The sequence below is a fragment of the Somniosus microcephalus genome, chromosome 2 (genome assembly GCF_052327205.1).
Source record: "Somniosus microcephalus isolate GS21.2 chromosome 2, FLI_Smic_1.0, whole genome shotgun sequence".
NCBI lineage: Eukaryota > Metazoa > Chordata > Chondrichthyes > Squaliformes > Somniosidae > Somniosus > Somniosus microcephalus.
The window spans coordinates 349569800-349595902 of record NC_140988.1 but is presented as its reverse complement, the minus strand read 5'-3'; the positions used below and the strand labels follow the sequence as shown (position 1 = coordinate 349595902).

Sequence of the window (26103 nt, the reverse complement as noted above, 5' to 3'; positions counted from 1 at the left end):
TGTTCCTCTCTATTTTAATTAATGCTTCAATGGTTCCTGTTGCTATGAATTTTGCTATGTTGTTCCTCCTATTTTCCAAAAATAAAATTCCAGTTACTCGTCCTGCTTCCACTCCTCACTGTGTTGAAATGCAAACTGTTGTACGGTCTCTAGCCTATAACCCCTTCTTTTCCAAGATCTGAAAAAAAGTGTAAAATTCCTCCTCTCCTTCAGTCTTTACATCTTCCTCCAATCTACAGACTTGTAAAAACCAAACTCGCTGTCATCTAACCACCACTACCTACAGCATATCCCATCTTCTCAAGCTTGGTGCTGTCCTGCATTATGGGCCTTGGCCCTGCACCCAGGTCTCACATTAATAAAAATATAAAATCAATGTTCCACACATGCTAATAAAATTATACCTGACAAAGTGATTTGCAAACATGGATTCGATGCGGAGTTTTATTTCATGGTTCTTCAATACAATTTGTAACATTCAAAAGAAGACCATACGTTCTTGTCTCATGACAAGTTTTGTGCAAATAATAAAGAATGTACTGAGAAAGCTCATGTATTTATTTACAGGAATTATAACACAAAATGCTGGTTAACATAACTGCTCTTTTTAACATGAGTTCTGACGAAGGTTCATCGACCTGAAACGTTGACTCCGTTTCTCTCTCCACGATACTGCCTGACCTGCTGAGTATTTCCAGCATTTTCTGTTGTTGTTTAAGATTATGTTTGACTTGTTGCCATCCTAATACCAATTGTCACCAATGGATTTCAGCCAGGCATCATTTGCTTAACAAAACCTAGCATCCCCTAAAATACTAGACAAGCGAAAGCATCATACCCAAATGAATCTCTCACAACTTTACTGTTACTGGATCAAGTTACAGTATTTAAAAAAAAAAATTCTTATTGGAAGCGATCAATAAATATGTTTCACTTTTAAGTTCCACTAGAGGAAAAGAGGAACCAATCTTAGAAATACTAAATACACTTATTTCACAGTACCCAGAACAACCATGGGACATCACGGCTGGTTAGTCGATAGCAAAATACTGCGGATGCTGGAAATCCGAAATAACAGAAAATGCTGGAAAAACTCAGCAGGCCAGGCAACATCTGTGGAGAGAGAAATAGAGTCAACGTTTCGGGTCGAAACCCTTCTACAGAACTGAGAGAAAAGGCAGGAAAATGGCCGACCCGAAACGTTGACTCTATTTCTCTCTTCACAGATGTTGCCTGGCCTGCTGAGTTTTTCCAGCATTTTCTGTTGTTATTACGGCTGGCGAGTCTCCTGGCTGGAGAAGACAGGTTTTGGATGGGGCCAGTCATTTACCGAGTCGACAGACAGACACGAGACAGCTCTGAATAAAAGAAAAAAAGACTTGCATTTATATAGCGCCTTTCACGACCTCAAGACGTCCCAAAGCGCTATACAGCCAATGAAGTACTTTTGAAGAGTAGTCATTGTTGTTATGTAGGAATACAGTTAGGCTGTTGGAATTTAAAGGCACGAATGCAATATTAGGGCTTAGATTGTATTCATTAATTCCTCAAACTTTGCTTGTGGTTTTTATAATGCTTTGCTGCATTTTAATTACCTCTTACTCTTTAGGACTTTTACTCTTCTGAGGCGAGATGCTTTGCTCTTCTCAAAGCTTTGCATCGGATAATCCAGCCAGGAACCAAATTGCGACCTGCATTGTGAAGTTAGCACCTTAACTACTATGTTACAACACTGATGAATTCTCAAGTGTGCTCCCAGTCAACCCTACAGTTGAGATCGGCTACAGTGCATCAACATTGCAAATAATGCGTTTCAAATATCAAATTTATATTTAAATGCCTTTTCCTGCTCTTTGATTTTGCCAGCTCTAGTGGAGTACAGATTAGGTTCTTGTTTGAATGAAAGAGAACAGCATTTCCAACCTCTCCCCAATGCACTGAGAGCAGCTCAAAGTGTCAGGAGTCTAAAGATGAACCCGCACCACATCACTAGTACAGATTGTCCTGTTGCATTTCGAACAGGAGAGTGCTGACGATTTCTGCCTCTCTGATAAACAGGGCCTGCAGATAAGGTGCCCACACATCAATCTGTACACGACCACGTTCTTGGAGTATGCGGAGAATGCCTTGCTGCAGGTGCTGCACGCTTCATCAGAGCTGACTGGATTCCGCTCTGTGGAGAAACAGGCCACACTTTATTTTTAAAGCAGTTTGAAGATTTCTTTGCACCAAACACAGTTTAAGGTAGCAGCATTCCTTTCACGCTCAATTCTGGTCTCCGGCAAATCGAAATTCTATCAGCGGTGATATCTTTATACTGAGGCTGGTTTAGCAGGAGAACATTTCAACAAGTACAGAAAGTTAAACATTATCTTTTTGAAAATTTCAATTAAAAAAAAACAATAAGCTCCAACAGGAATACTTCAACTTATTATAGATCATTCCATTGAAAGGAAATCAATTCCCACGTTAACTCTGCAGAATACAATCTGCACGAAGTTATTTGCTCTAATAATCACAAATTCATAATTCAGATCAATCCATTTTTTTCTAAAGCAGCTCAGAGTTTATTCAGTTAGTTAACAATTTCCTCTTAAAAAAAGCCCTTCAAACTAATTGTAGACAAACTGCTAAAACAATGTACATGCCAGCCAAGAGTTTCACATCTGTCACTGTGATTTTCAGAGTATGTTTTTGTCTCTTTGCTACCTTCCACTCCTGTTCTCAAGATGTTAGCTCCTTTCTGGGGTACTGTTGGTTTCATTATCTTACCGCTTTAAAAGAAAATCACTGAAAAACTTTCTGAAATAGTTCAGCCTGTTTATCTGGTGAACAGCTACACTATATAGAAAATATAGGGACAGAGTGATCTCCTGGACGAGTTTCGATTGCCTAGATGGGTCGGAGAGGAATTTCCCAGATTTTTTCTCCCAAATTGGCCATTGGGTTTTTTATCTGGTTTTTCGCCTCTCCCGGGAGATCACATGGGTTCGGGTGGGATGGAGAGTGATAGTATATTTGAGGTTAGGGTCAGATCAGCCATGATCTTATTGAATGGTGGAGCAGGCTCGAGGGGCCGATTGGCCTACTCCTGCTCCTATTTCTTATGCCGAACTTCCATTCATATAGTGCCTTATCAAGTCCTCGGGACGCCCAAAGCACGACAATTAATGAAGTACTTTGGAAGTGTAGTCACTATTGTTATGCAGGCAACTGCAGAAGCCAATTTGCAGACAAGATCCCACAGATAAATGCCCAGATAATCTGTTTAATGCCGGTGCTATTTGAGGGAGGAATGTCGGGCAGGACACCGGGAGAATTTGCTGCTCTGCTTCGAATTGTGCCATCCCCCTGAGCAAGTAGATGGGGGCCTCGGTTTAACGTCTCATCCAAAAGACACCTCCGACTATGCAGCACTCTGTCAACTGCACGGACAACCTGGGTTATGTGCTTAAACTCATAGTGCGATTTGAACCCACAACCTTCTGGCTTGGAGGTCACACAGTGCTACTAAGCCAGCTGACATTGCCTTGGGGTGTCTGGCTCCATTAGACTGCTACTCTAATGGGTGCTACACAAGTGCGAGCTATTGTTATTGTCACAGCATTACAAACTAGCTCAGAGCCACTGTTCACATACAGTACCTGGCACATAGTCAGCGTTGCTGCCACCTGCTGACTGTGGTTTGTCTTGTCTTTGCCTGGCAGTGAATGATGGGAAAGTGCTTAAGGCGGAAGCCAAGGCGCTGTCCAGACTCTGTGATAGCCTCTGCTCATGGGAAACCGTACCTGTCAGACACGAACAAAAAGCAAATCACACTTAAAAGAACTTAGACACAGAATTTGAATGCCTACCAGCATATTAGGTATTGAAACAGAGAAGGTTTCAAGATGACAAGAGGTTTTGATAGAGTGGATAGAGAAAAACTATTCCGTGTCGAGTGGGTCAATAACCAGAGGTCATAGATTCAAAATCAATTGGCAAAAGATCGAGAGGGGAGATGAGGAGATTTGTTTTCACTCAAGAGTTGTGGAGATCTGGAACGCTCTACCTGAAAAGGTGGTGGAAGCTGATCCCATAAATAATTTTAAAAGGGTGTTGGACTTGAGGATGAGGAACTTATAGGGTTACGGACTAAAAGCAGGGATGTGGGACTAAGTACGTCTGCTCTTTCAAAGAGCCAGCACAGGCACGACGGGCCGAATGGCCTCCTTCTGTGCTGTAGGTTTCTATGATTCTATGATTGAGCAGGGTACTGGAAACCAGTAGCCTGTGCTAGACAGATGAGGCAGCACGTGGATAATAATGCAGTGAGCCAAGTACAGGCCACAGTGCTCTTTTATAAAATATAATCAGTCTTTTCCTAACTTAATTTTTTAAAATTTTAGACTTAATGGCACAATGTCTCCGTTCAGTTCACAATGCAGAGATTACACACAAAATGGTATTACTGGGATTAAAACAATTATTTTTATCATTGTAGAATATAGTTGCAAAAAACAAACGCAACGTTAATCAATACTGAAAGAACACTATACTTTTCTGGGTAAATTTACATTATTAGCTATGTTACCTGCGTTAGAGGCATTTATTATTGCTTCTCTCGCTCGAAATCTCTTTCCTGACTCATTAAGGGGTAATTTTGACTTTGCGCACTAGTGTAAAACAGGTGATAGCGAAACGGCAGCCTGTTATACATTGCAGTGATAAACAATCCTTATTTCACAAGCACCTAAACTGAACGGGTGAAAAAGATTTAACTCCAATACTTTCTGGCCACAAAGTTTTGCCCCATCTCCCTTTCGTTTTCATCATTTAGCGTTGCTGCCCAATTAGGAAGATACATTATCTGCACGATTAGTAAACGGTTACCAATGAAAGTGGCTTTCTCGATGAAATAAAGAATTGATGCATCAATAAATCCTACCCTGGATAAATTCTGAAACTACTCAGAATGTGAGTCCTGTGCCCAGTTCTGGGAGGTCTGCAATAGACCCTGACTGCCGGGACGAGGGTCTCTCAGCTGCTGCTAGAGGCACCAGTCAGAAGGTCTGACGCCTAACGCTTGCTCTGGGGAGAGGCGCGGGGATGGGAAGAATATGAAAAACACCTTCAGGAAATTTGTGGCACCTTCAATCTTCAGGGTGCTTCCAAGATCCCCACAGTCAGACCCTCTGGTCTCTGTCACCAGGTTTTGTTTTTTTAAGGTGCCTCTCCACTTGGGCACCCCATGGGTTCAGACAAAGGAAATTGAGGCGGGAGGCCAGGAACGCCCTCTCCTGTCTCATCAGCGCGTGCCAGCCGTGGCTCAGTGGGTGGCACCCTGGCCTCTGAGTCAGAAGGTTGTGGGCTCAAGTCCCACGCCAGAGACTTGAGCACAAAGCTCCAGGCTGACACTCTAGTGCAGTGCTGAGGGAGTGCTGCACTGTCGGAGGTGCCGTCTTTCGGATTAGCCCTTAAACCGAGGCCCCGTCTGCTCTCTCATGTGAATATTAAAGATCCCATGGCACTATTTTGAAGAGGAGCAGGGAAGTTCTCCCCGGTGTCATGGCCAATATTTATCCCTCAATTAACATCACTAAAATAAATTATCTGGTCGTCATCACATTGCTGTTGGTGGGAGCTTGCTGTGCGCAAACTGTCTGTCGCGTTTCCTACATTACAACAGCGACTACACTTCAAAAGTACTTCTGTAACTGTAAAGCGCTTTGGGACGTCCTGAGGTTGTGAAAGGTGCTATAGAAATGCAAGTCTTTCTTTCTACATTGGGCCTACACTTACTGCAGCCGCAGGCCCAGTTGTGACCATTTGGGGAGGCCCTGAAATCCTGGCACAGTGCATTGGGAATCATAGAACTTTACATGGGCCTACTGGCCTTCCTTATCTGTAATTGTGAACTTGTGAGACTGTCCAGATTTTTACGTGGATCAATGGATCGCCCATGGCACTGCTCACGGGTAGCCTGGAGCCTGGTTTTTAATGTTTAGCTGTTAAGGTGGAGTTGTGTTTATCTGGCCAAGTCATTTTAAGGCCATAACTTCAGTACCTCAATGGGAAAGTAGGATAAACAGGCAAATCAGGTAATTTTAGCAATTCTTGAGGTCAGTTAGAACTTATGTGGAGAGACTGAAGAAGATGGGGTTGTTCTCCTTAGAGCAGACAAGGGTAAGAGGAGATTTGATAGAGGTGTTCAAAATCATGAATGGTTTTGGTAAGAGTAAATAAGGAGAAACTGTTTCCAGTGGCAGAAAGGTTGATAACCAGAGGGCACAGATTTAAGGTGATTGGCAAAAGAACCAGAGTCGACATGAGGAAATTTTTTTATTTTTACACAGCGAGTTGTTGTGATCTGGAATGCACTGCCTGAAACGATGGTGGAAGCAGATTCAATAGTAACTTTCAAAAGACAATTGGATAAATGCTTGAAGGGAAAATAATTACAGGGCTATGGGGAAAGAGCAAGGGAGTGGGACTAATTGGATAGCTCTACCAGAGTCGGCAAAGGCACGATTGGCTGAATGGCCTCCTTCTTTGCTGTATTATTCTACGAACTTAAGTGTACCTGCTTTTAAATTCTGGCTACAGGTCAGAAGAATCCAGCATTAAATGACCAGCTTTCTTTCTCTTTTTAAATATAATGGCCTGTATTTTCCGATTGCAGGCCTCCCGCAGGCCTGCGATCTGGAAAAATCTGCACCCTTACCCGAGGGCTCCCGGGACGCGCACAGTTCCGATGCTGGGCCTCTCCAAACTTGAAGTGCGCAGGGCCCAGGTATCCCAGAGGCACAGGTAGTTCGCAGCGTCCCTGGGATCACGTGGGCCATGGGGAGCCAATCACAGAAGGGAATCTCCCTTCATTCATTTGACAGGAAGACCTGTCAAATATATGAATGGAGATCAATGAAAAAATAGTAAAACTTTTTTTTTAATTACATTTTTAAAATGACTTGAAATTACAATACAAAAATGTAATTTTTTGAAAAAATAATTAAAGTATTTTACGGGGCTAAAAATAAACATACCTTTTTTTAAAGTATTTTTTAAAAGATAAATCAGTGAAAATCTTTTAAAACTTTTTTTCTACTCTTATCCTGGTAAAAGCCTTTACAGCTGCTTTTACCAGGATAAGGGTAGAAAAAAAGAATTTTTTTTTTTTTTTTTAAACCAGGTGTAAGAATTGTAAGGGTTTTCTGCGGGCGGAGGATCTCCAAAAAGCAGAACTATCCGCCCGCAGAGGCCCTTCTCCAGGGCAGCCGGAGGATCTGTCAAGACCATTCTTGACATCGGAAATGCCGGTTTTCAGTGCATGTGCTGTGCATGCCTGAATCCGGCATTTCTGACGTCCCTACGGGTGGGTACACAGTGCGTACACACCCGTAGGGATCGGAATATCTGGGCCAATATTTTGCATCGGTAACAAAGTATAACACTTCGAAGACAGACACAAGCGCTGAAGGCAATTATTATCTATAAATGGATGCACTTCTGTGCTGGAGGTGATGGTGTAGGATCTAAATCAAAGGGCAGAAAAAACAAAGACTGTCGCTTGACCACTCAGTTAGTATGTGACAAAGCCATACAGATCTGGAGGGACCAGGTATGATTCCTCATCTGTGCTGGGTTAGCTGATCTTAGCTGTGGTAGGGATATTACAAGTGGATCTTTGCATCCATGTGCTAAGGGGAGAGATGTAGAATCAGCCAGGGTTGCTGCTCCTGACTACTGTCCAGCGACCTTGCTGGCAAGTGCACAGGTGTAGATGCAAGGTGACAGCATGATCAGATCAGCAACAATGGCCTCAAACTAATAAACACAGTACAGGAAACTCTTTGGTATCCAGCACCGACGGGACCGGGATGGTGCCTGTTGATTAAAAATTCCAGGTGACGGAGAGGGTTATCTACCGAGGCTATTTTTAAACAAACAGAAATTAAAAAATCAAGAAATGTGCAGTATACAGTAATTGGGTACTCCCGGCAGCGCGGGAGAGTCAAACTCCTGTTATTGAGGTGTTCGGACATCCGACAGCGCCAAGAAGCCGAGTAGTGGCAGTTTGGAGAACTACCCCCACTGACTAACTCGGCCACCGCGGGAGACTCGGACTCGGCAACATTGCCGGTTATTGAGGTGTTGTTTTCGGAGTGAGAATTTTGCCGGTTAATAGAGAATTCCGGATATTTAGGTGCCGTTTAAACGAGAGTTTCCTGTACAATGAATAATTTGAGACATGATATATGGTAAGTGGAGCACGCTTGGGAGGAACAGGTGTCTTTGGACCTCTGGCTCCCAAAATTCTCCATCACTTGGGGTTTTCCTCGTTTCAGGTTGTGGACTAATTCCATAGCATTTTACAGCACAGAAACAGGGAATTCAGCCCAACTAGTCTGTGCCGGTGTTTATGCTCCACACGAGCCTCCTCCATCAGCATATCCTTCTATTCCTTTCTCCCTCATGTGTTTATCTTGCTTCCCCTTAAATACATCTATGCTAATCATCTCAACCACTCCCTGTGGTAGCGAGTTCCACATTCTAACCACTCCCTGAGCAAAGAATTTTCTCCTGAATTCCTTATTGGATTAATTGTTTGATAGAGATTGATTGCTATGATTAGTCAACAACTCCATTATCATGTATCGGGTGACTACCAGGATGGTAGAAGGCAACCTAGATGGACCCTGGTCTTTTATCGTCGAGAAATTCCCATGTTCCTGTAATCTCTCAACTCACACATGAGGAATGGTCAGTTACAGGAGGATAACTGATACTGGTGAAACTGAACCCCAAGTCATAATCAATACCTTCAGGAGAAGATAATATCTGCAAAAGTAATACCTTAAACTGACACAAAGGAGAAAATGAAAGATGGTTATACCCAAATCTTGCCCAGGCTTTTGTGGTTCTTTCACTTCTGCTTTGAATCTCTTTCCAGCACCATCTGACACAGCAGTAGAGTTCCAACTAGTGCAGGCACTTATTTGTCCCGAGGCAGGATTCATGGTTACATCTTGCATGGAGTCCGATTTTCTCTTCACTGCAGACGAGGCCACAAATCCAACTCGTGTTCTCCCCACGATGGCGCGGTCTGGTATTGTGGTGTGCAGCAGGAAATGGTCCAGCCTTGCTTTAAGAGTCGAGTGAGGGACTGGCTTGGAATGCCGGCTGAAGGGGATGCTGGTGAAGGGATCATTTGGCACTCTGCCCCACACAGCTTCGCACTGACTGTATTTGTCCAGCGTGCTCTGGTCAATCACCTTACCACAGGGAAGCAACATAGGAAGGACCATGATCTCGGAAGTGATGGGGTCCAGAAATTCTTCTGGAATGTTCTCATTAGTCATCGGAGGTCCGCTTGTACCCGGCTGCAGGCCGTCACTCGGTGTGTTGCTAGATGGCGTGATGGGAACATTTTCCTGCTTGACAGTTGGAATCGGTCGCCCAGCCTTGTATTGCCGATAAACTTTGAAGACATTTTCAATAACTTTACGAGGGGACGACCTAGATGGTTGTCCCCAGACGTCCACCCTTCTTAAACAAGGCAAACTGCCTCCTGACACATAAGTGATGCAAATCCTGAGGTGGTTTATATTTGTCAATGAAAATTGCCCCTTATTCCACAAATCTTGCACCAAAGTACTGCCGTCGACAGCAGAAGGCTCGTTAAACTCAATAAAAGGTGGCCTGGGCTTAAAGGCTTTGTGCCTGAAGGATACTTTTTGGTTTTTCAGCATGGCCTTCCCAACCAATGTAAATACATCGTTGTCAGAAAAGGCCTGGCCTGCCATCCGAGAGTTTTGTGTGGAAATTTCATTGCACGTCACACTCTTACTACATGTGGTACATGTGTAAATATCCAATCCCAAAGAGTTTTGCAAGCCAGCCGAGACATCCAGGTCAATCCTACACAGTTCCACATTAAACGGGAATGAAATGGTAACGTGCAGAGGAGGTTTGATGAAGTACTCAGCACGGAATCCGCATTTTCTTTTCACTGGGTCCGCAGATATCAGATTGCTCACTTCATAGCCGTCGGCACAGACCTGGGCAAAATGTAACAAGAGGATAAAAGGTGGAAATCGATTGCCACTTTACACCCGTTTGATTCAAAACTTTCTTCCGTTAATTCATCAACACAGCGCGGGTTTGGGCTACAGAGCAGGAAGGGGCAGGCCCGATTTCCCACTCCAGTCAGATTCCATATACGGCAGCACGGAGCAGGGTGGAACTGGGCAAGGTTTGTGCCATCTCTCTGTAAGGGGAGAGGAGGGGAAAGAGAGCCTCATCACCAGGTCGCCATTCTTGCCTCCCTGCTGCCAGCCAAAGGAACTGCTGGTGGGGATTTGGAAGGGGATTGTCCACCTCTCCCCTCAGCTGCAGAGGGACAGGACCCAGTGAGAACCTGAATGCTGATGGGCGAGTGGCCTTCAATGGAGGATAAATACCCTCAGTAAAAAAAATAATAATAATAGAGGTCCTTAAAATTATGAAGGGGTTTGATAGGCTAGATGTAGAGAAAATGTTTCCACTTGTGGGGAGTCCAAAGCTAGGGGCCATGATTACAAGATAGTCACTGATAAATCGAATAAAGAATTCTGGAGATATCTCTTTACCCAGAGAGTGGTTAGAATGTGGAACTCGCTCCCACATTGAGTGGTTCAGGCAAATAGTATCGATGCCTTTAAGGGGAAGCTAGATAAGTACAAGAGGGAGAAAGGAATAGAAGGATATGCTGATGGGGGTTAGATGAAGTAAGGTGGGAGGAGGCTCGTGTGGAGCATAAACACCAGTACAGACCAGCTGGCCTGTTTCTGTGCTGTAAATTCTATGTAATATGTAATGTCAAACCCATTCACTGTAACTTACTAGGTGGTCAGAAATCGGGATTTAATGAACCTCCATTTTAATCCCTCGGCTTTCCTTCCCACCTTTTGGTGCACTACTTCTTCCTGAAACAGAGACCCTGACGTCCACAGCTGCCTTCACAGATGCTGAGCTCAACTCTGAATTTCTCCTCCACTTGAAAAAGAATGCTTCACTGCTCTGAGTGCCCCATCTAGTGGTGAACAGAGAAGGTGAAGGGGAAATCTGATAGAAGTCTTCAAAATTGCAAGAGGTTTTCATAAAGCAATGCAGGAAAAACAATTTCCACTGGTCAGTGAATCGATGACTGGAGGGCATAAAATTAAAACGAATGAAGGGAGATGTTTTTAAAATGCAGAAGGCTGTCACTATTGGAATGTAATACTACGTAATACCCTCCCAGAAACAGGGATGAAAGCAGAATCCATAATAGCTTTAAAAGGAAAGTGGATAACTATTTCAAAAAGAAAAATGTAAACCGGTATGGCGAACGGGCAGGAGAATGGGACGAAGTGGAGGGCTTGGGCGCAGATGCCTTGTTCTATGCTGTAAAATACTATGGCCCCGATTTTAACTGCCCACACCAGGCAGAAACCCCTCCGATCCTGCTTCCGTCCCGCTGTGTCACCTTATTAACCTGCTCTTTTGAGCAGGACACTCGCAGGAAGGAAGCAGAGTCCTGTTTTAAATATGCAGATAGTCAACAGGTAAAACTTTCCGGGAGCCGATCCTGGCCCATAAGAGGCCTAGAAGATAAGTTTGAAATGTATTTTTCAGGTTTCCCTGGGCCTCCCTTGCATCAGGCTGCTGCCCGCCACCCCCCACCCACCATGGCATCAGTTTGCTCATGATTCCACTAAACGCAGTAACTTGGAACAGAGGGAAATGAAAAGCAGTACAAGTTCATCATTGTCAAGGGGCCTTTTGCCTCAGAGAAGCTGTATTCTAAAGCTCAGGTCCAGAGGTTTTTGTGTTTCATGTACGAGGACACCCAGATCCCTCTGTACCGCAGCATTCTGTAGACTCTCTCCATTTAAATAATATTTTGCTTTTTTATTCTTCCTACCAAAGTGGCTAACTTCACATTTTCCCCCATTATACTCCATCACAGAGTTGCCTACAATTCAGCACAACTGTTGCTAAATTGGTAATCTCACTCAGGCACCCTACCAGAATGGCTGGTGCATCCTCTTCTGAGACTGGGTTTAAAGCAGAACATAAACAACTTTGTGTTCCAGTTATATAGTTAATTTAATAAATGAAATAGTTCTATACCTACAAATCCATTTTGGAACCCTGCCCTTTTTTGTTGTTGAAGAAACAGTTACACAGAGTCTACAGCGAGTCTGCAGCACAGAAGGCGGCCATTCGGCCCAACTGGTCTATGCCAGCGTTTATGCTCCATACGAGCCACCCTACTTCATCTCATCCTATTAACATAATCTTCTCTTCCTTTCTCCCTCATGGGCTTATCTAGCTTCCCTTTAAATGTATCTACGTGGCTCGCCTTGACTACTCCCTGTGGTAGCGCTCCAATTTCTGCTTTACTTTGAATACTATCATGGGATATTTTACATCCACCTGAACAAGCAGATGGAGCTTCATTTTAATGCAAATTTCATCAGCCAGTCCCTTAATCCGTAATCACTGACAAGGGAAGAATTATTGTACAAGTGAAGGCTGGAAGCAGTCAGGGCTGTTTTTCACCTGCCACCCCACCCCCACCCCCACCCCCTAACCTGTTACAGGAAACTTTGTGCTATCTGGCACCGACGGGACCGAGCTGTTGCCGTCCCATCAAAACTGCCAGACAAACCAGCGCTAATGTTGAAACATACGGAGATTTTGAGCTCCGTATCTGGCAACAAACCCTGTTGCTTAGCAACAGCTTCTAAACAGTCGGCTGTACCTTGCAAGCGTCTCTGTAGCTTAGCAACAGCTTCAGCGAGACCTTGCAGAGCCTGACTGGTGAAATAAAGCAACGAAAAGAAAAAAAACCTAATGAAACGGCTCCTGATTTCTGCCGGTGGCTCGAGCATTCAGGACAGCTAACCTCCAGATAAACCAAAGTTTCCTGTAACTTTAAACAAAAACCCTTGTCTAAGCAGAGCTGTTTTGCAAACGAGTAGGAAGGTGGACTTTGGGTTTCTTTGCAAATTCAGCTAATTACAGTAGAAAAAGACCAGTTACCTTATTGCACTGAATCCTTGGGTTGAAGTGTGGGAGGCAGAAGTTTATCGTCATTCTCTGCAGTAGAATCAAGAGCAAGTTCTGGCAGAAGTTTCTTCTGTAATAGGGGGAAATAAATCAATAGTTAACCAGTCAGGATTGGATTCTAAACCTGTGCACAGCTGCAGAGTCAATGATGTGACAACTACCTTGATCTTCAGAAGACGATCAATTGTAAACTTGGATCAGCAGCGCACTGAGATGGAGTGAGTTGGGGCTAGGACACAATCCTGGTATCAGATGGTGTTCCCATATAAGCTCACGCTGTTTGTCACCTTATCCCCTCCATTGCATCACAGCCTTATAGTACACTGTTAAACTTACAGCAGCTCTCCAAAGGACATCACAGCCTTATAGTACACTGTTAAACTTACAGCAGCTCTCCAAAGGACAAGTGATCTGCTGCAAGTGATCAGCTATCACTCAGATCTGCGCAGAAAGTGAGACCTTATACAAAATTGCAGCACTTGATGCGTATAGAAGTTTGTGAGGATTGTATTGGGATGTTGTGCCAGGTCACTTGCCCTAACACAAGACATGCTAAAGCTGCCAAGTTTCTTTTCAATCACTATTGAAACCACTTCAAACTTGACTGCAACACGACTGCATTTTAGATCACAATCCATTGGTTGAGACAGATTGATTGCAACATGAAGCCAACAGCCAACATGCTTAATGGAAACGCCCTGAATAAAATTGAGGATCTGGAGCAAATGTTCCCTCGAACTTTTTTTTTTACTGAGCGGGCCACGAACTCCTTTGAGCGCGACCTTTTTGTCCGTCGGCTATTTTTACAACAACAACTTTTACACCAACAACGGCAGCAACAGCAGCCACTTAAAAGCATACATACACTAATACATTGCCACCCCACCATCTCAAATCATGAGACAACCAGACAAGTTTAACATAACTTCTCTGCTTTTGAATTCTATTCCTCTAGAAATGAGCCCCAGTGCTTTATTTGCACTTTTATGGCTTTTTTAACCTGCGTTGCTACTTTTAATGATTTTAATGAATCTATACCCCTTGATCCCTTTGCATCTCTACTCCATTTAGATTCTTATTTTCCAAGGAGTAGGTCGCCTCCTTATTCCTCCTACCAAAATGCACCACCTCACACTTATCTATATGGAAATTAATTTGTCATTTACATGCACATTCTGCAAGTTTGTTTACGGTAAAATTAACATCACTTTCCCATACTTTTTCCAGCTTCAAACAACTTTTCGAATTAAAAAATAATTCTCATATTTTTGTTTCTGACAAAGGCAACTGTTGTTGTCCCCAGGCAGTCCGAATTCTTCAGCAGACAGATGTGCTAATTGGGTTGGCCTGTAGAAAGTGAGGTGCCTCAACATTTCTCAAAATATAAACCTGACGCCAGAATTTTGATTTTCAAAAGTAAGCTCCAATTTTCCCCACTTTTTGTGTTATTAAGGTTTTTATTAACTTTCATCAGCATCAAGAGTAAAACCATAAATCCAGCCCTGGTGCAATATTGGATTTAGTAAAAAGTAGCTGATTTAAAAGTAAGTTAAACTTGTGTTAATCACTCTTCTTCCCTGTGCCAAAATGCTTCACCTAATGATTGAAGGTCTGATCTTACAAACCCATCTGCAGTACGATCTTTTTATTTTAAAAAGCGGATTCACGTACAGTTCAAAATTCACACAAACTCGTTTCTCATTTCCTCTCCTAAAACATGTCACTGCCATCTGACAGCAACAAAGTCCCTTCTTTTGCTGTTGGGTAAAACTCGGCACCTCGCTCACCTGTAAACAGGTTTAATAAGATGAGGTACACGTGGTTATCTTATTGCGTTTGCAAAGATAATCCAGAGACCGTCAGTGAGTTCAGTTCATGCTGCTTTTAATATGACTGCCACACACACACACACCTCCAGGCACAAGCAATCGAATACCTATACACAATACAATGATCACAGCACTATCAAACTCCATGTGCTCAGGCCAAGGCAATCGAGTACCTATCACCAAATGTCAGACATAACATATCTACCGCTGATTTTTAAAGCTTCGTCTAGCCCCATAGCGGTGGCTGGCTGCACCAAGACGGCCCTGCTCCGAAGGGCCCCACGGAGTTTGTGTAACACAGGCCCCTGGAACCGTGGCATCAAAGGAAAAGGAGGGACATGCTGCCCTCATCACCATGGCAACCGGCTGACTGCGGCTCCTCTGCAGCTTCTGCCTGCAGAACGTGGAACTTCTCAGAGGGCCACACAACTAACCCCTCACCCACTCCCTTATCCTTCTTAGGCAGTCCCTCGGAACCGAGGATGACTTCCTTCCAATTTAAAAATGAGCTCGCATGTGACTGATTAGTCCAATGCGGGACCTACAGTCTCTGTCACAGGTGGGGCAGACGGTGGTTGAAGGGGCGGGTGGGTGGGGTGCTTGGGTTGACGTGTGCTCCTTGCGCTGCCTGCGCTTGCTCCCAGCGAAGAGACTCGAGGTGTTCGGCGCCTTCCCGGATGCTTCTCCTCCACTTTGTGCGGTCTTAGGCCAGGGATTCCCAGGTGTCGGTGGGGATGTTACACTTTTTCAAGGAGGCTTTGAGGGTGTCCTTGAAGCATTTCCTCTGCCCACCTGGGGCTCTCTTGCCGTGCCGGAGCTCCGAGTAGAGCGCTTGTTTTGGGAGTCTCGTATCGGGCATGTGGACAATGTGACCCGTCCATCGGAGCTGATTGAGCGTGGTCAGAGCTTCGATGTTGGCCTGAGCAAGAACACTGACGTTGGTGCGCCTATCCTGCCAGTGGATTTGCAGGATCTTGCGGAGGCATCGTTAACACTGCCAACTCCCTTATCATGTGGCCGCTGCCCCAACTCTGCTGTTAACTTTCCAATTGGGATCGGCTCTGAGGTCGCAAGACTCGCAAACGGCTCTGTCTGCATTCCGGGCCATTGTGTATTGGGTCCCTCCCCCCGCTCCAGCTGTCCGGCAGTCCAGTTCTATGCACGGCATTTAATTTGAAGTGGGCGCAAGCTCAGGAACGTGTGCGCAGCCACGCACCTTAAAGACAACAGTGATCTAGAGGTGTACGTTAGGGAGGGATATGTAATGATGCCTCTAACATTGCACTAAGAACATAAGAATTAGGAGCAGGCGTAGGCCATACAGCCCCTCGAGCCTGCTCCGCCATGCAATAAGATCATGGCTGATCTTCGACCTCAACTCCACTTTCCCGCCCGATCCCCAAATCCCTTGATTCCCCTGGAGTCCAAAAATCTATCGATCTCAGCCTTGAATAAGCTCACCGACTCAGCAGCCACAGCCCTCTGGGGCAGAGAATTCCAAAGATTCACGACTCTCTGAGTGAAGAATTTCCTCCTCATCTCAGTCTTAAATGGCCTACCCCTTATCCTGAGACTATGCCCCCTAGTTCTAGACACTCCAGCCAGGAGAAACAACCTCTCAGCATCTACCCTGTCAAGCCTCCTCAGAATCTTGTATGTTTCAATGAGATCACCTCTCATTTTTCTAAACTCCAGAGAGTATAGGCCCATTCTACACAATCTCTCGTCATAGGACAGCCCTCTCATCCCAGGAATCAATCTAGTGAACCTTTGTTGCACCGCCTCCAAGGCAAGTATATCCTTCCTTAGATAAGGAGACCAAAACTGTGCACAGTACTCCAGGTGTGGTCTCACCAAGGCCCTGTACAATTGTAGCAAGACTTCCTTACTCTTATACTCCAACCCTCTTGCAATAAAGGCCAACATGCCATTTGCCTTTCTAATTGCTTGCTGTACCTGCAGGCTAACTTCCTGGGTTCCTTGTACAAGGATACCTAAATCTCTCTGAACACCAACATTTAATAGTTTCGCACCACTTTAAAAAATATTCTGTCTTTCTATTCTTCTTACCAAAGTGAAGAACCTCACATTTCCTCACATTATACTCCAGCCGTCACGTTATTGCCCACTCACTTAACCTGTTTATATCCCTTTGCAGGCTCTTTGCATCCTCCTCAAAACTTACTTTGCCATCTAGCTTTGTATCGTCAGCAAACTTGGATACATTACACTCAGTCCCTTCATCCAAGTCATTAACATAGATTGTAAATAACTGAGGCCCCAGCACTGATTCTTGCAGCACCCCACTAGTTACAGCCTGCCAACCGGATAATGACCCGTTTATCCCTACTCTCTGGTTTCTGTCCATTAACCAATCCTCTATTACCCCCAACCCCACGAGCCCTTATCTTGTGTAGCAACCTTTTATGTGATATCTCATCAAATGCCTTTTGGAAATCCAAATCATAATCATAATCAACTTGATTGTCATTGTTAGTGCACAAGTGCAGTACAACGAAATGTAGGCTTGCGGCTCCCGAGAGTGTACATTTAGATTAAGACATTTAAACATTCAACATACATTTGGCTTGTAATACATTAACATATAAACATAACCATAATAAAGTGTGTGATAATAATAATAACTTCCGGGAAGTTATGTCATCACTTCCTGTGAACTATGAACTGTGTACATACCTCACTTCCTGTCATATGTCACTTCCTGTTGGACTGGTATAAATACTGGACTGTTCAGTATTGTAAGAGGCTTCTACCAGAGGCATGGTAAAGACCTCTCTTGTATATAGTGTGTTTATAAGTTACTTAAAGCTTACTTTAAAGTTACTTGATGGTAAGACTCCTTTTTCTTACATCAATTTAAGTAACTTAAATATTTACACTTACAAATACTAGACCTTCAGACAAACTCGGAGTTAAGGATCCAGGGAACCACCCATCATGGAGAGAATCCTTAGACCTATTCGTCTGGACTTGGACCCAAATACACCAGCAGCTGGCAGGGTATGGAAGCATTGGTACCGTACTTTTGAGAATTTTCTGGATGAATGTAAAGCGGATGCTCCTACTAGATTGAGGATACTTATCAATTATGTGACCCAGAAAGACTTTGCCCGCTCCAAGAGCTCCCGTCACCTAAGAATCCGGCTTCTTTACGTCGGGCTCTCGGTCTGTTTGCATACTACGCTAAATGGATTCCTCATTTTTCGGACAAAATCCAACCCTTGCTGCATGCTAGATCATTTCCACTGGGAACAACGGCTGTTGCAGCCTTTAACCTTCTCAAAAAACAGTTGGAGAAAGCGGCTCTTCACTCCATCGATGAGAATCTCCCTTTCGTGGTTGAATGTGATGCCTCGGAGGTGGCGATCTCGGCTACTCTGAATCAGGAAGGTCGTCCTGTAGCATTTATGTCCAGGACCTTACAAGGTGCCGAGCTACATTATCCTCCGGTTGAGAAAGAAGCCACAGCCATCATAGAGGCAGTACGGAAGTGGAACCATTTTCTAGCTCGCCAGCACTTTACATTGATCACGGACCAACGATCAGTCGCCTTCATGCTCGATAATCGAAAACGAACCAAAATTAAGAATAATAAAATACAACTTTGGAGGATGGAACTGGCCTCTTTTGGTTATACCATTCTCTATTGGCCTGGCAAGGAGAATGTGGCCCCGGACACCCTCACACGGGCATTCTGCTCCACTATGTCATCCTCTACTCTCATGGATGTCCACAATGGATTGTGTCATCCTGGCGTTACGCGCATGCTACATTTCGTACGATCACGGAATCTCCCTTTTTCCACTGGAGATGTAAAGAAAATATGCTCCGAATGCCGGCTTTGTGCGGAATTAAAACCTCAGTTCTTCCGCCCTTCAGATGGTATACTCATACATGCAACCCAACCGATGCAACGACTTAGCATCGATTTTAAGGGCCCAGTGCCCTCTTCAACTCGGAACACATATTTGCTCACCATGATCGACGAATATTCACGTTTTCCGTTTGCCTTCCCCTGCTCCAATATGCTGGCGTCCACGGTAATCTGCTGCCTTGAGCAGGTATTTTCTCTCTGCGGCATGCCGGCTTATATTCACTCAGATCGGGGTCCATCCTTTATGTCGAGGGAACTCAAGGACTACCTCTCAGAACGGGGAATTGCTACAAGCAAAACAACACCATACCATCCCATCGGAAATGGGCAGGTAGAGAGGTATAACGGTATCATCTGGAATTCCGTATGTCTCGCTTTAAGATCTCGGGGCCTACCAGACCAGCAATGGGAAACAGTGCTTCCGGATGCATTGCACTCTATACGGTCCCTGCTTTCTACAGCCACAAATACTACACCTCATGAGCGGTTCTTTGGATTCCAGCGTCGCTCATCTCATGGGACATCACTCCCATCATGGCTAACTACTCCTGGACCTGTATTACTCCGAAGATACGTTTGGACGTCTAAAAATGACCCTCTCGTAGACGAGGTCGAACTAACCGATGCCAACCCCACCTATGCAAACATACGATATTCCGACGGCCGAGAATCTACCGTATCATTACGGGATCTGGCTCCCTGCCCACCAGGACCTAGTGGGACATCGGGTGATGGCATTTCACCAGGAAACTCTTGGGACCTATCGGGTACCCCTCTCCAGGATCCTGATCGGACACCAACTAGCTTGGTGCCGGTAGAACCCCGTACTCAAAGTTGCGACCCTCCCAGTACCGCGCATGAAAGTACTGATCCGCCACAGACCAGCTCTGCACCTCCCTCTGAACAGAGGCAGTCCGACTTTGAACCTATTGGGGCTCGTACACGAAGCCATGATCTCCCCGACCCTTCACAGGGCAATCCAGGCCACACAGACTCTGACCAATGGCCAACCGCATGTAAGCGGACCAGCGACCCTCTACGACGGGAATCCAAACGGGTGCGACTCTTCCTCGTTCGGCGGCTGCGGAACAAAAGGTAGACCACAGCCTCCTAATCCTGCAGGAGGGAAGAATGTGATAATAATAATAACTTCCGGGAAGTTATGTCATCACTTCCTGTGAACTGTGAACATACCTCACTTCCTGTCATATGTCACTTCCTGTTGGACTGGTATAAATACTGGACTGTTCAGTATTGTAAGAGGCTTCTACCAGAGGCATGGTAAAGACCTCTCTTGTATATATCACAGAAATCACAGAAACCTCACAGTACAGATAGAGGCCATTTCGGCCCATCGAGCCTGCACCGACACATACCCCTCCCAATCCCCGTAACCCCTACACCAACACATATCCCACCCTATCCCCGTAACCCCACGTATTTAATCCCCCTAACACTAAGGGTCAATTTTTTTTTATCATAGCCAATCAACCTAACCTGCACATCTTTGGACTGTGGGAGGAAACCGGAGCACCCGGAGAAAACCCACGCAAACACGGGGAGAATGTGCAAACTCCACACAGACAGTCACCCGAGGCCAGATTCGAACCCGGGTCCCTGGCGCTGTGAGGCAACAGTGCTAACCACTATGCCACCGTGCTGCGTGTGTTTATAAGTTACTTAAAGCTTACTTTAAAGTTACTTGATGGTAAGACTCCTTTTTCTTACATCAAAGTGCATTGGCAGATGTGCAGGCTTTAGAGTTTATTTGTGGAGTTCAGTAGGATGACAGCCCTGGGAAAGAAGCTGTTCCTAAATCTGGTCGTACGGGTGCAAATGCATCTGTAGCGTCTCCCAGATGGCAGGAGGGCGAACAGACTGTGGCTGGGGTGGGTAGGGTCTTTGATGATGGACCGTGACCTCCGTAAACAGCGTTTCTGGTATATGTGCTCTATGGTCGGTAGCCAGGTGCCGGTAATGCGTTGGGCAGTTTTGACTACCCGCTGCAGGGCTTTCCGGTCATAGTAGCTACAGCTGCCATACCATACGGTGATACAGTTCGTCAGGATGCTCTCTATTGTGCAGCGGTAAAAGTTAGAGAGGATCAGGGGTGACAGGTTACATCCCTTCAGCCTCCTTAGGAAATATAGGCGCTGCTGGGCCTTCTTCACCAGAGAGGAGGTATTGAGGGACCAGGAGAGGTCTTCCGTGACGTGGACTACATCCGTTGGTTTCCCTTTATCTACCCTGCTAGTTACATCCTCAAAAAAAATTTGATAAATTTGTTAAACACGATTTCCCTTTCATGTTGACTCGGTCTAATCACATTATGATTTTCTAAGTGCCCTGTTATCACTTCCTTAACAATGGATTCCAGCATTTTCCCTGACAACTGATGTCAGGCTAACTGGCCTGTAGTTCCCTATTTCCTCTCTCCCTCTTTTAATTTGCTACCTTCCAATCTGCTGGAGCCGTTCTAGAATCTAGGGAATTTTGGAAGATCACAATCAATGCATCCACTCTCTCTGCAGCCAGCTCGTTCAGAACTTGAAGGTCTGATTGAGACGTGACTAAATATGGATGTACACTGGTGGGGGGGGGGCGATGAATTTACAGGGGTATATATTGCACCACAGAGACTGGGAGAGGGTATAGCTTGATATGATAACTGAAATAGAGAAATCTGGATTGGATACAATTGGAAGCACAGCTGGTTGAGGTAAGTGATGTTATCCCACCGGTCAAGGAGACTAGACCTGAACTTTTACACCGAAATAAGGAGAGCGTGTGAGGGATAAAAGGTCATTCTAAAGGGCATGTCTAATTTATCAGGGATATATTTGCAAGTCTCGAATTGCAATAAAAGGAGTGAAATGTGTTTCTGGGCATGTTACCCACCTGCAACAAATCTCAACACAAACTGCTTGATTGTCACCCCATCCACCACCTTAAACATTCACTCCCTCCACCACCGGCGTACCGTGGCTACAGTGTGTACCATCTACAAGATGCACTGCAGCAACTCGCCAAGGCTTCTTCGACAGCACCTCCCAAACCCGCGACCTCTTCCACCACCTAGAAAGACAGGTGCATTGGAACACCATCACCTCCAAGTCACACACCATCCGGGCCTGGAAATATATCGTTCATCATCACTAGGTCAAAATCCTGGAACTCACTCCCTAACAGCACTGTGGGAGTACCTTCACATCCGTACCCAACCAGAATTGTTTCCACTTCAAAGCACACTGCTTCGCACAATATTGAAGACTGCACCACAGAACAATGCAAGTGCCAATTACTGTTGCAGAACTCCGGTTGAGGCCAAGAACCACACCAGTAAAAGCCCCCAAACAAAATGATTAAATATCTAGGTGAAGAAAAAATAATGAGCGCAGCCCACACGGATTTCAGAAAGGAAGATCAGTTTAACAAACCCAATACGTGTTCTTTTAAGTGGCAGATATGGTGGTTAGGGGAAATGCAGTAGGTGGCAGATCTCAGCAACATTCAGTCACAGAGGGAGGGAATTTTTCAGGGGATCAGCGGGCGCATTCGGTGGCGGGTTGGGTGGGAAGAATTTCTTGACAGCGGGTCGGGACCCTGCTGTCAACCCGCCGCCACACGCCTTTCCCAGATGTCGGGTCTGTCAGCGCTGAACAGACCCAACACACGGCGGGGGAGGCAATTCAGGTCATTATAACCTTGTTAACAGCCCATTAATAAGTATTTTGCGCTCACCTTTACATTTTATGAGGTCGCCCACGGGGTCCACGCTGCTTGGGGATCACGTCAGGTAAACAGGTTGGGAGTTGTATGATCATTTTATAACTTGACAGCTGCAAATGAGCTATAAAAGCTCCCATCTCACAACTCTTCACTTTCCAAGCTCAGAAGCTGTTGCTTACTGCATTTGGAAGACAGATTGAGCTTTATGCAGGTTGCAAGTGTTTGGAGTAAACTCTGTATCCAGTGTCACCTCATTGGAACAACCTCTCTCACCAGTGACAGATTGCTTCTGTCATCTCAACTTCACCTGCCATCTATTACATCAGCTTCGGTGCCCTTGAAACGATCTCACCTTGGTCCTCAGAATCTCACCACGATCAGCCCCAACACCAGCAGTATCAGGCACACCAGCAGCACCAGCAACAACACCAACCTTCTCCGCAATCAACTGATGCTGCACAGGACATGAACACCCGACCACATTGCTGTCCGGGAGGCCAGGGATAGCCGCCTCATGGCCAAATTTACTTCATTTGATGCTGTACACCCTGGCTGCCACATGATGCGCCGGGTTGGCACCACCCCATACCAACATCATAAAGCATCCCTGCAATGTCCAAGCCATTCCTTTCACAATTATCACCATTGCGGGGGATACCGTTATACCTGACCATTCACTGCAACTCACTAAGACACTTCCAAAGATACACACAAATCTGTCCACGAATGCAAAGTGTTGAAAATAAAGATTTCAATGTTTAAGAGCACATGAACATTGGGGAAAAAAAACACACAAGTGCCTTGCCTTGAGTGTTGTTAGTTGGTATGATTGGACTAGGATGAGGGTGAGTGTGAGGGGTGGCTAGTGAGATGGGGAAGTGATAATGTAGATGGAGAGGGATGGGTGGAGGTGCAAGGTAAGTTGGTGTGAGTAAGGAGATGTGCAGGAGTAGGGTAGGGAAGGCAGAGTGACGGAGATGTGATGAGTGGCACAGCAGGATGAGGTTGAGTGTGGCTTTGCAGTATCGTTTTGTGATCTACTGAGATCATTGAAAGGCTTGCGCCACTGCAGCCTGGTCCTCCTGATGACATCCCTGCTTGTGTCCTCCTGTGCAATGTGCAACCAGGCTGTGTTGATCTCCTGGGGAGGTCTCTTCCGCCCATTGGAAGGGAAGAGAACCTGCCTGCGTGCAGCCCTGCAACTTTGTGCAGTGCTTGTCAGTGTTTGCAGCACCTCAAAGCAGAAATGTCAAAATTAATTTGCGCATGGTAAAAAGCAGGGAAGTCTTGCTTCAGTTATACAGGGTACTGGTGAGGCCACACCTGGAATACTGCGTACAGTTTTGGTTTCCATATTTAAGAGGCAGTTCAGAGAAGGTTCACTCGGTTGATTCCGGAGATGAGGGGGTTGACGTATGAGGAAAGGTTGAGTAGGTTGGGCCTCTACTCATTGGAATTCAGAAGAATGAGAGGCGATCTTATCGAAACATATAAGATTGTGAGGGGGCTTGATCGGGTGGATGCGGGGAGGATGTTTCCACTGATGGGTGAGACTAGAACTAGGGGGCATAATCTTAGAATAAGGGGCTGCCGTTTCAAAACTGAGATGAGGAGAAACTTCTTCACTCAGAGGGTAGTAAATCTATGGAATTTGCTACCTCAAGAGAGCTGTGGAAGCTGCGACATTAAATAAATTTAAAACGGAGATAGTTTCCTAGCTGATAAGGGAATTAAGGGTTATGGGGAGCGGGCAGGGAAGTGGACGTGAGTCTAGGTTTGGATCAGCCATGATCCTATTGAATGGCGGAGCAGGCCCGAGGGGCCGTATGGCCTACTCCTGCTCCTACTTCTTATGTTCTTATGTTATATTCTTATGTCCCTTTAAGGAAACCGGCTAATGGTGCATCATCGAATAAGGTCATCAGACCCACTTCCTTCAATTGGCCCGGGAAACGCGCTGGGCAGGCCTAACAAGCCCAATCAGGGGAAAATCATTTTCAACAGCGGGCTGGAGCCGGCAGCAAGTTCGGGACCCGCCGAGGTTGGTAAAATCCAGCCCAGAGAGTTTGTTGCAGGTGTAAGATTAAGCCTTTTATGTGACACTTTTTCAGCATAAAAACTTGCGTTTAGATTGGGTGTTTTTAACATATAAACCACTCACGTTTGGGTTAGGCAACTTTATACATATAACCAGCTCACACTCACAGAAATCAGGTTAGGCATCAACACATAGAACAGCTCAAAACTGGAAAATGGTCAAGTTAGGGCTACCCATAAAGCAGGAGTGTATAGCTAACAAAAGATCCTCCCAAAAGTTGTTGTTCGAAGCCTGAGAAAGAGTCACTGAGAAAAATCAGACCTTGTTAAACCAAGATACAAGAGGCCTAACACATTCCAGAGTCTGGAACAAGTGAGATGAGAAACAGGCAGCTGAGAGCAACCACTCAAGTGTAGGTGCCAGCCTCACTAGAAGACTGGGGTTATAGTACCTCTATTAGGCCTCCCAAATCCGTGCCCATCTTTCCCACAACTCCATGTTTGAATCCCTCCAATCAGGATTCCGTCAAAGCACTGAAACGGCCTTTATCAAAGTCACAAATTACATCCTATGTGACTGTGACCATGGTAAACTATCCCTCTTCATGCTTCTTGACCTGTCTGCAGCTTTTGACACAGTTGACCACACCAGCCTCCTCCAATGCCTCTCCTCCATCCTCCAGCTGGGTGGGACTGCCCTTGATCTGGTTCCATTCTTATCTATCCAGTCGTAGCCACAGAATCACCTGCAATGGTTTCTCTTCCCACTCCCGCACTGTTACCTCTGGAAACCCCCAAGGATCTATTCTTGGCTCCCTCCTATTTCTCATCTACATGCTGCCCCTTGGCGGAATCATCTGAAAACACGTTGGGTTTCACGTCGCAGATGACACCCAGCTTTACCTTACTTCTCTCGACCCCTCCACCATCCCTGATTTGTCATACTGCTTGTCCGACATCCAGTACTAGATGAGGAGAAATTTCCTGCAATTAAATATTAGCAAGACCGAAGCCATTGTCTTCGATCCCCGCCACAAACTCTGTCCCCTAGTCACCGACTCCATCCCTCTCCCTGGCAACTGTCTGAGGCTGAACCAGACTGTTTGCAACCTTGGTGTTGTCTTTGACCCCAAGGTGGGCTTCCGGTCACATATCCGCTCCATCACCAAGACCGCCCACTTCCACCTCCATAACATCGTCCTAGTCCGCCCCACCTCAGTTCATCTGCTGCTGAAAACCTCATCTGTGCCTTGGTTACTCTAGACTTGACTATTCCAACACTCTCCTGGCTGGTCTCCCCATCTTCCACCCTCCATAAATTAAGCTCATCCAAAACTGTGCTGCCCGTATCTTAACTCGCACCAAGCCCTGTTCAACCAATACTTCCTGTGCTCGCTGATCTACATTGGCTTCTAGTCCAGCAATGCCTCCATTTTGAAATTCTCATCCTCGTCTTCAAATCCCTCCACGGCCTCACCCCTCCCCATCTCCTCCAACTCTACGAGATCGGTGCGCTCCTCTAATTCTGGCCTCTTGCGC

At 45.5% G+C, this 26103-nt stretch overlaps 1 protein-coding gene across 2 annotated transcripts in view; it reads right to left on the bottom strand.

The window, feature by feature from the left end:
- Nucleotides 1–416: 416 nt before the first annotated feature.
- ubox5 (U-box domain containing 5) overlaps nucleotides 417–26103 on the bottom strand; it is a 50338-nt gene continuing 24651 nt past the window's right edge. Inside the window, exons 2-5 of one of the 2 annotated variants that reach the window (XM_085975513.1) lie at nucleotides 13048–13144; nucleotides 8873–10037; nucleotides 3645–3788; nucleotides 417–2173 (exon numbers count right to left, since the gene is read on the bottom strand). In XM_085975513.1, the coding sequence (XP_085831639.1) occupies nucleotides 1965–2173; nucleotides 3645–3788; nucleotides 8873–10037; nucleotides 13048–13101 (1572 nt within the window). In that variant the 5' untranslated portion in view covers nucleotides 13102–13144 and the 3' untranslated portion in view covers nucleotides 417–1964. The remainder of the gene's footprint in view (nucleotides 2174–3644; nucleotides 3789–8872; nucleotides 10038–13047; nucleotides 13145–26103) is intronic. The other variant, XM_085975514.1, reaches the window with a different exon arrangement.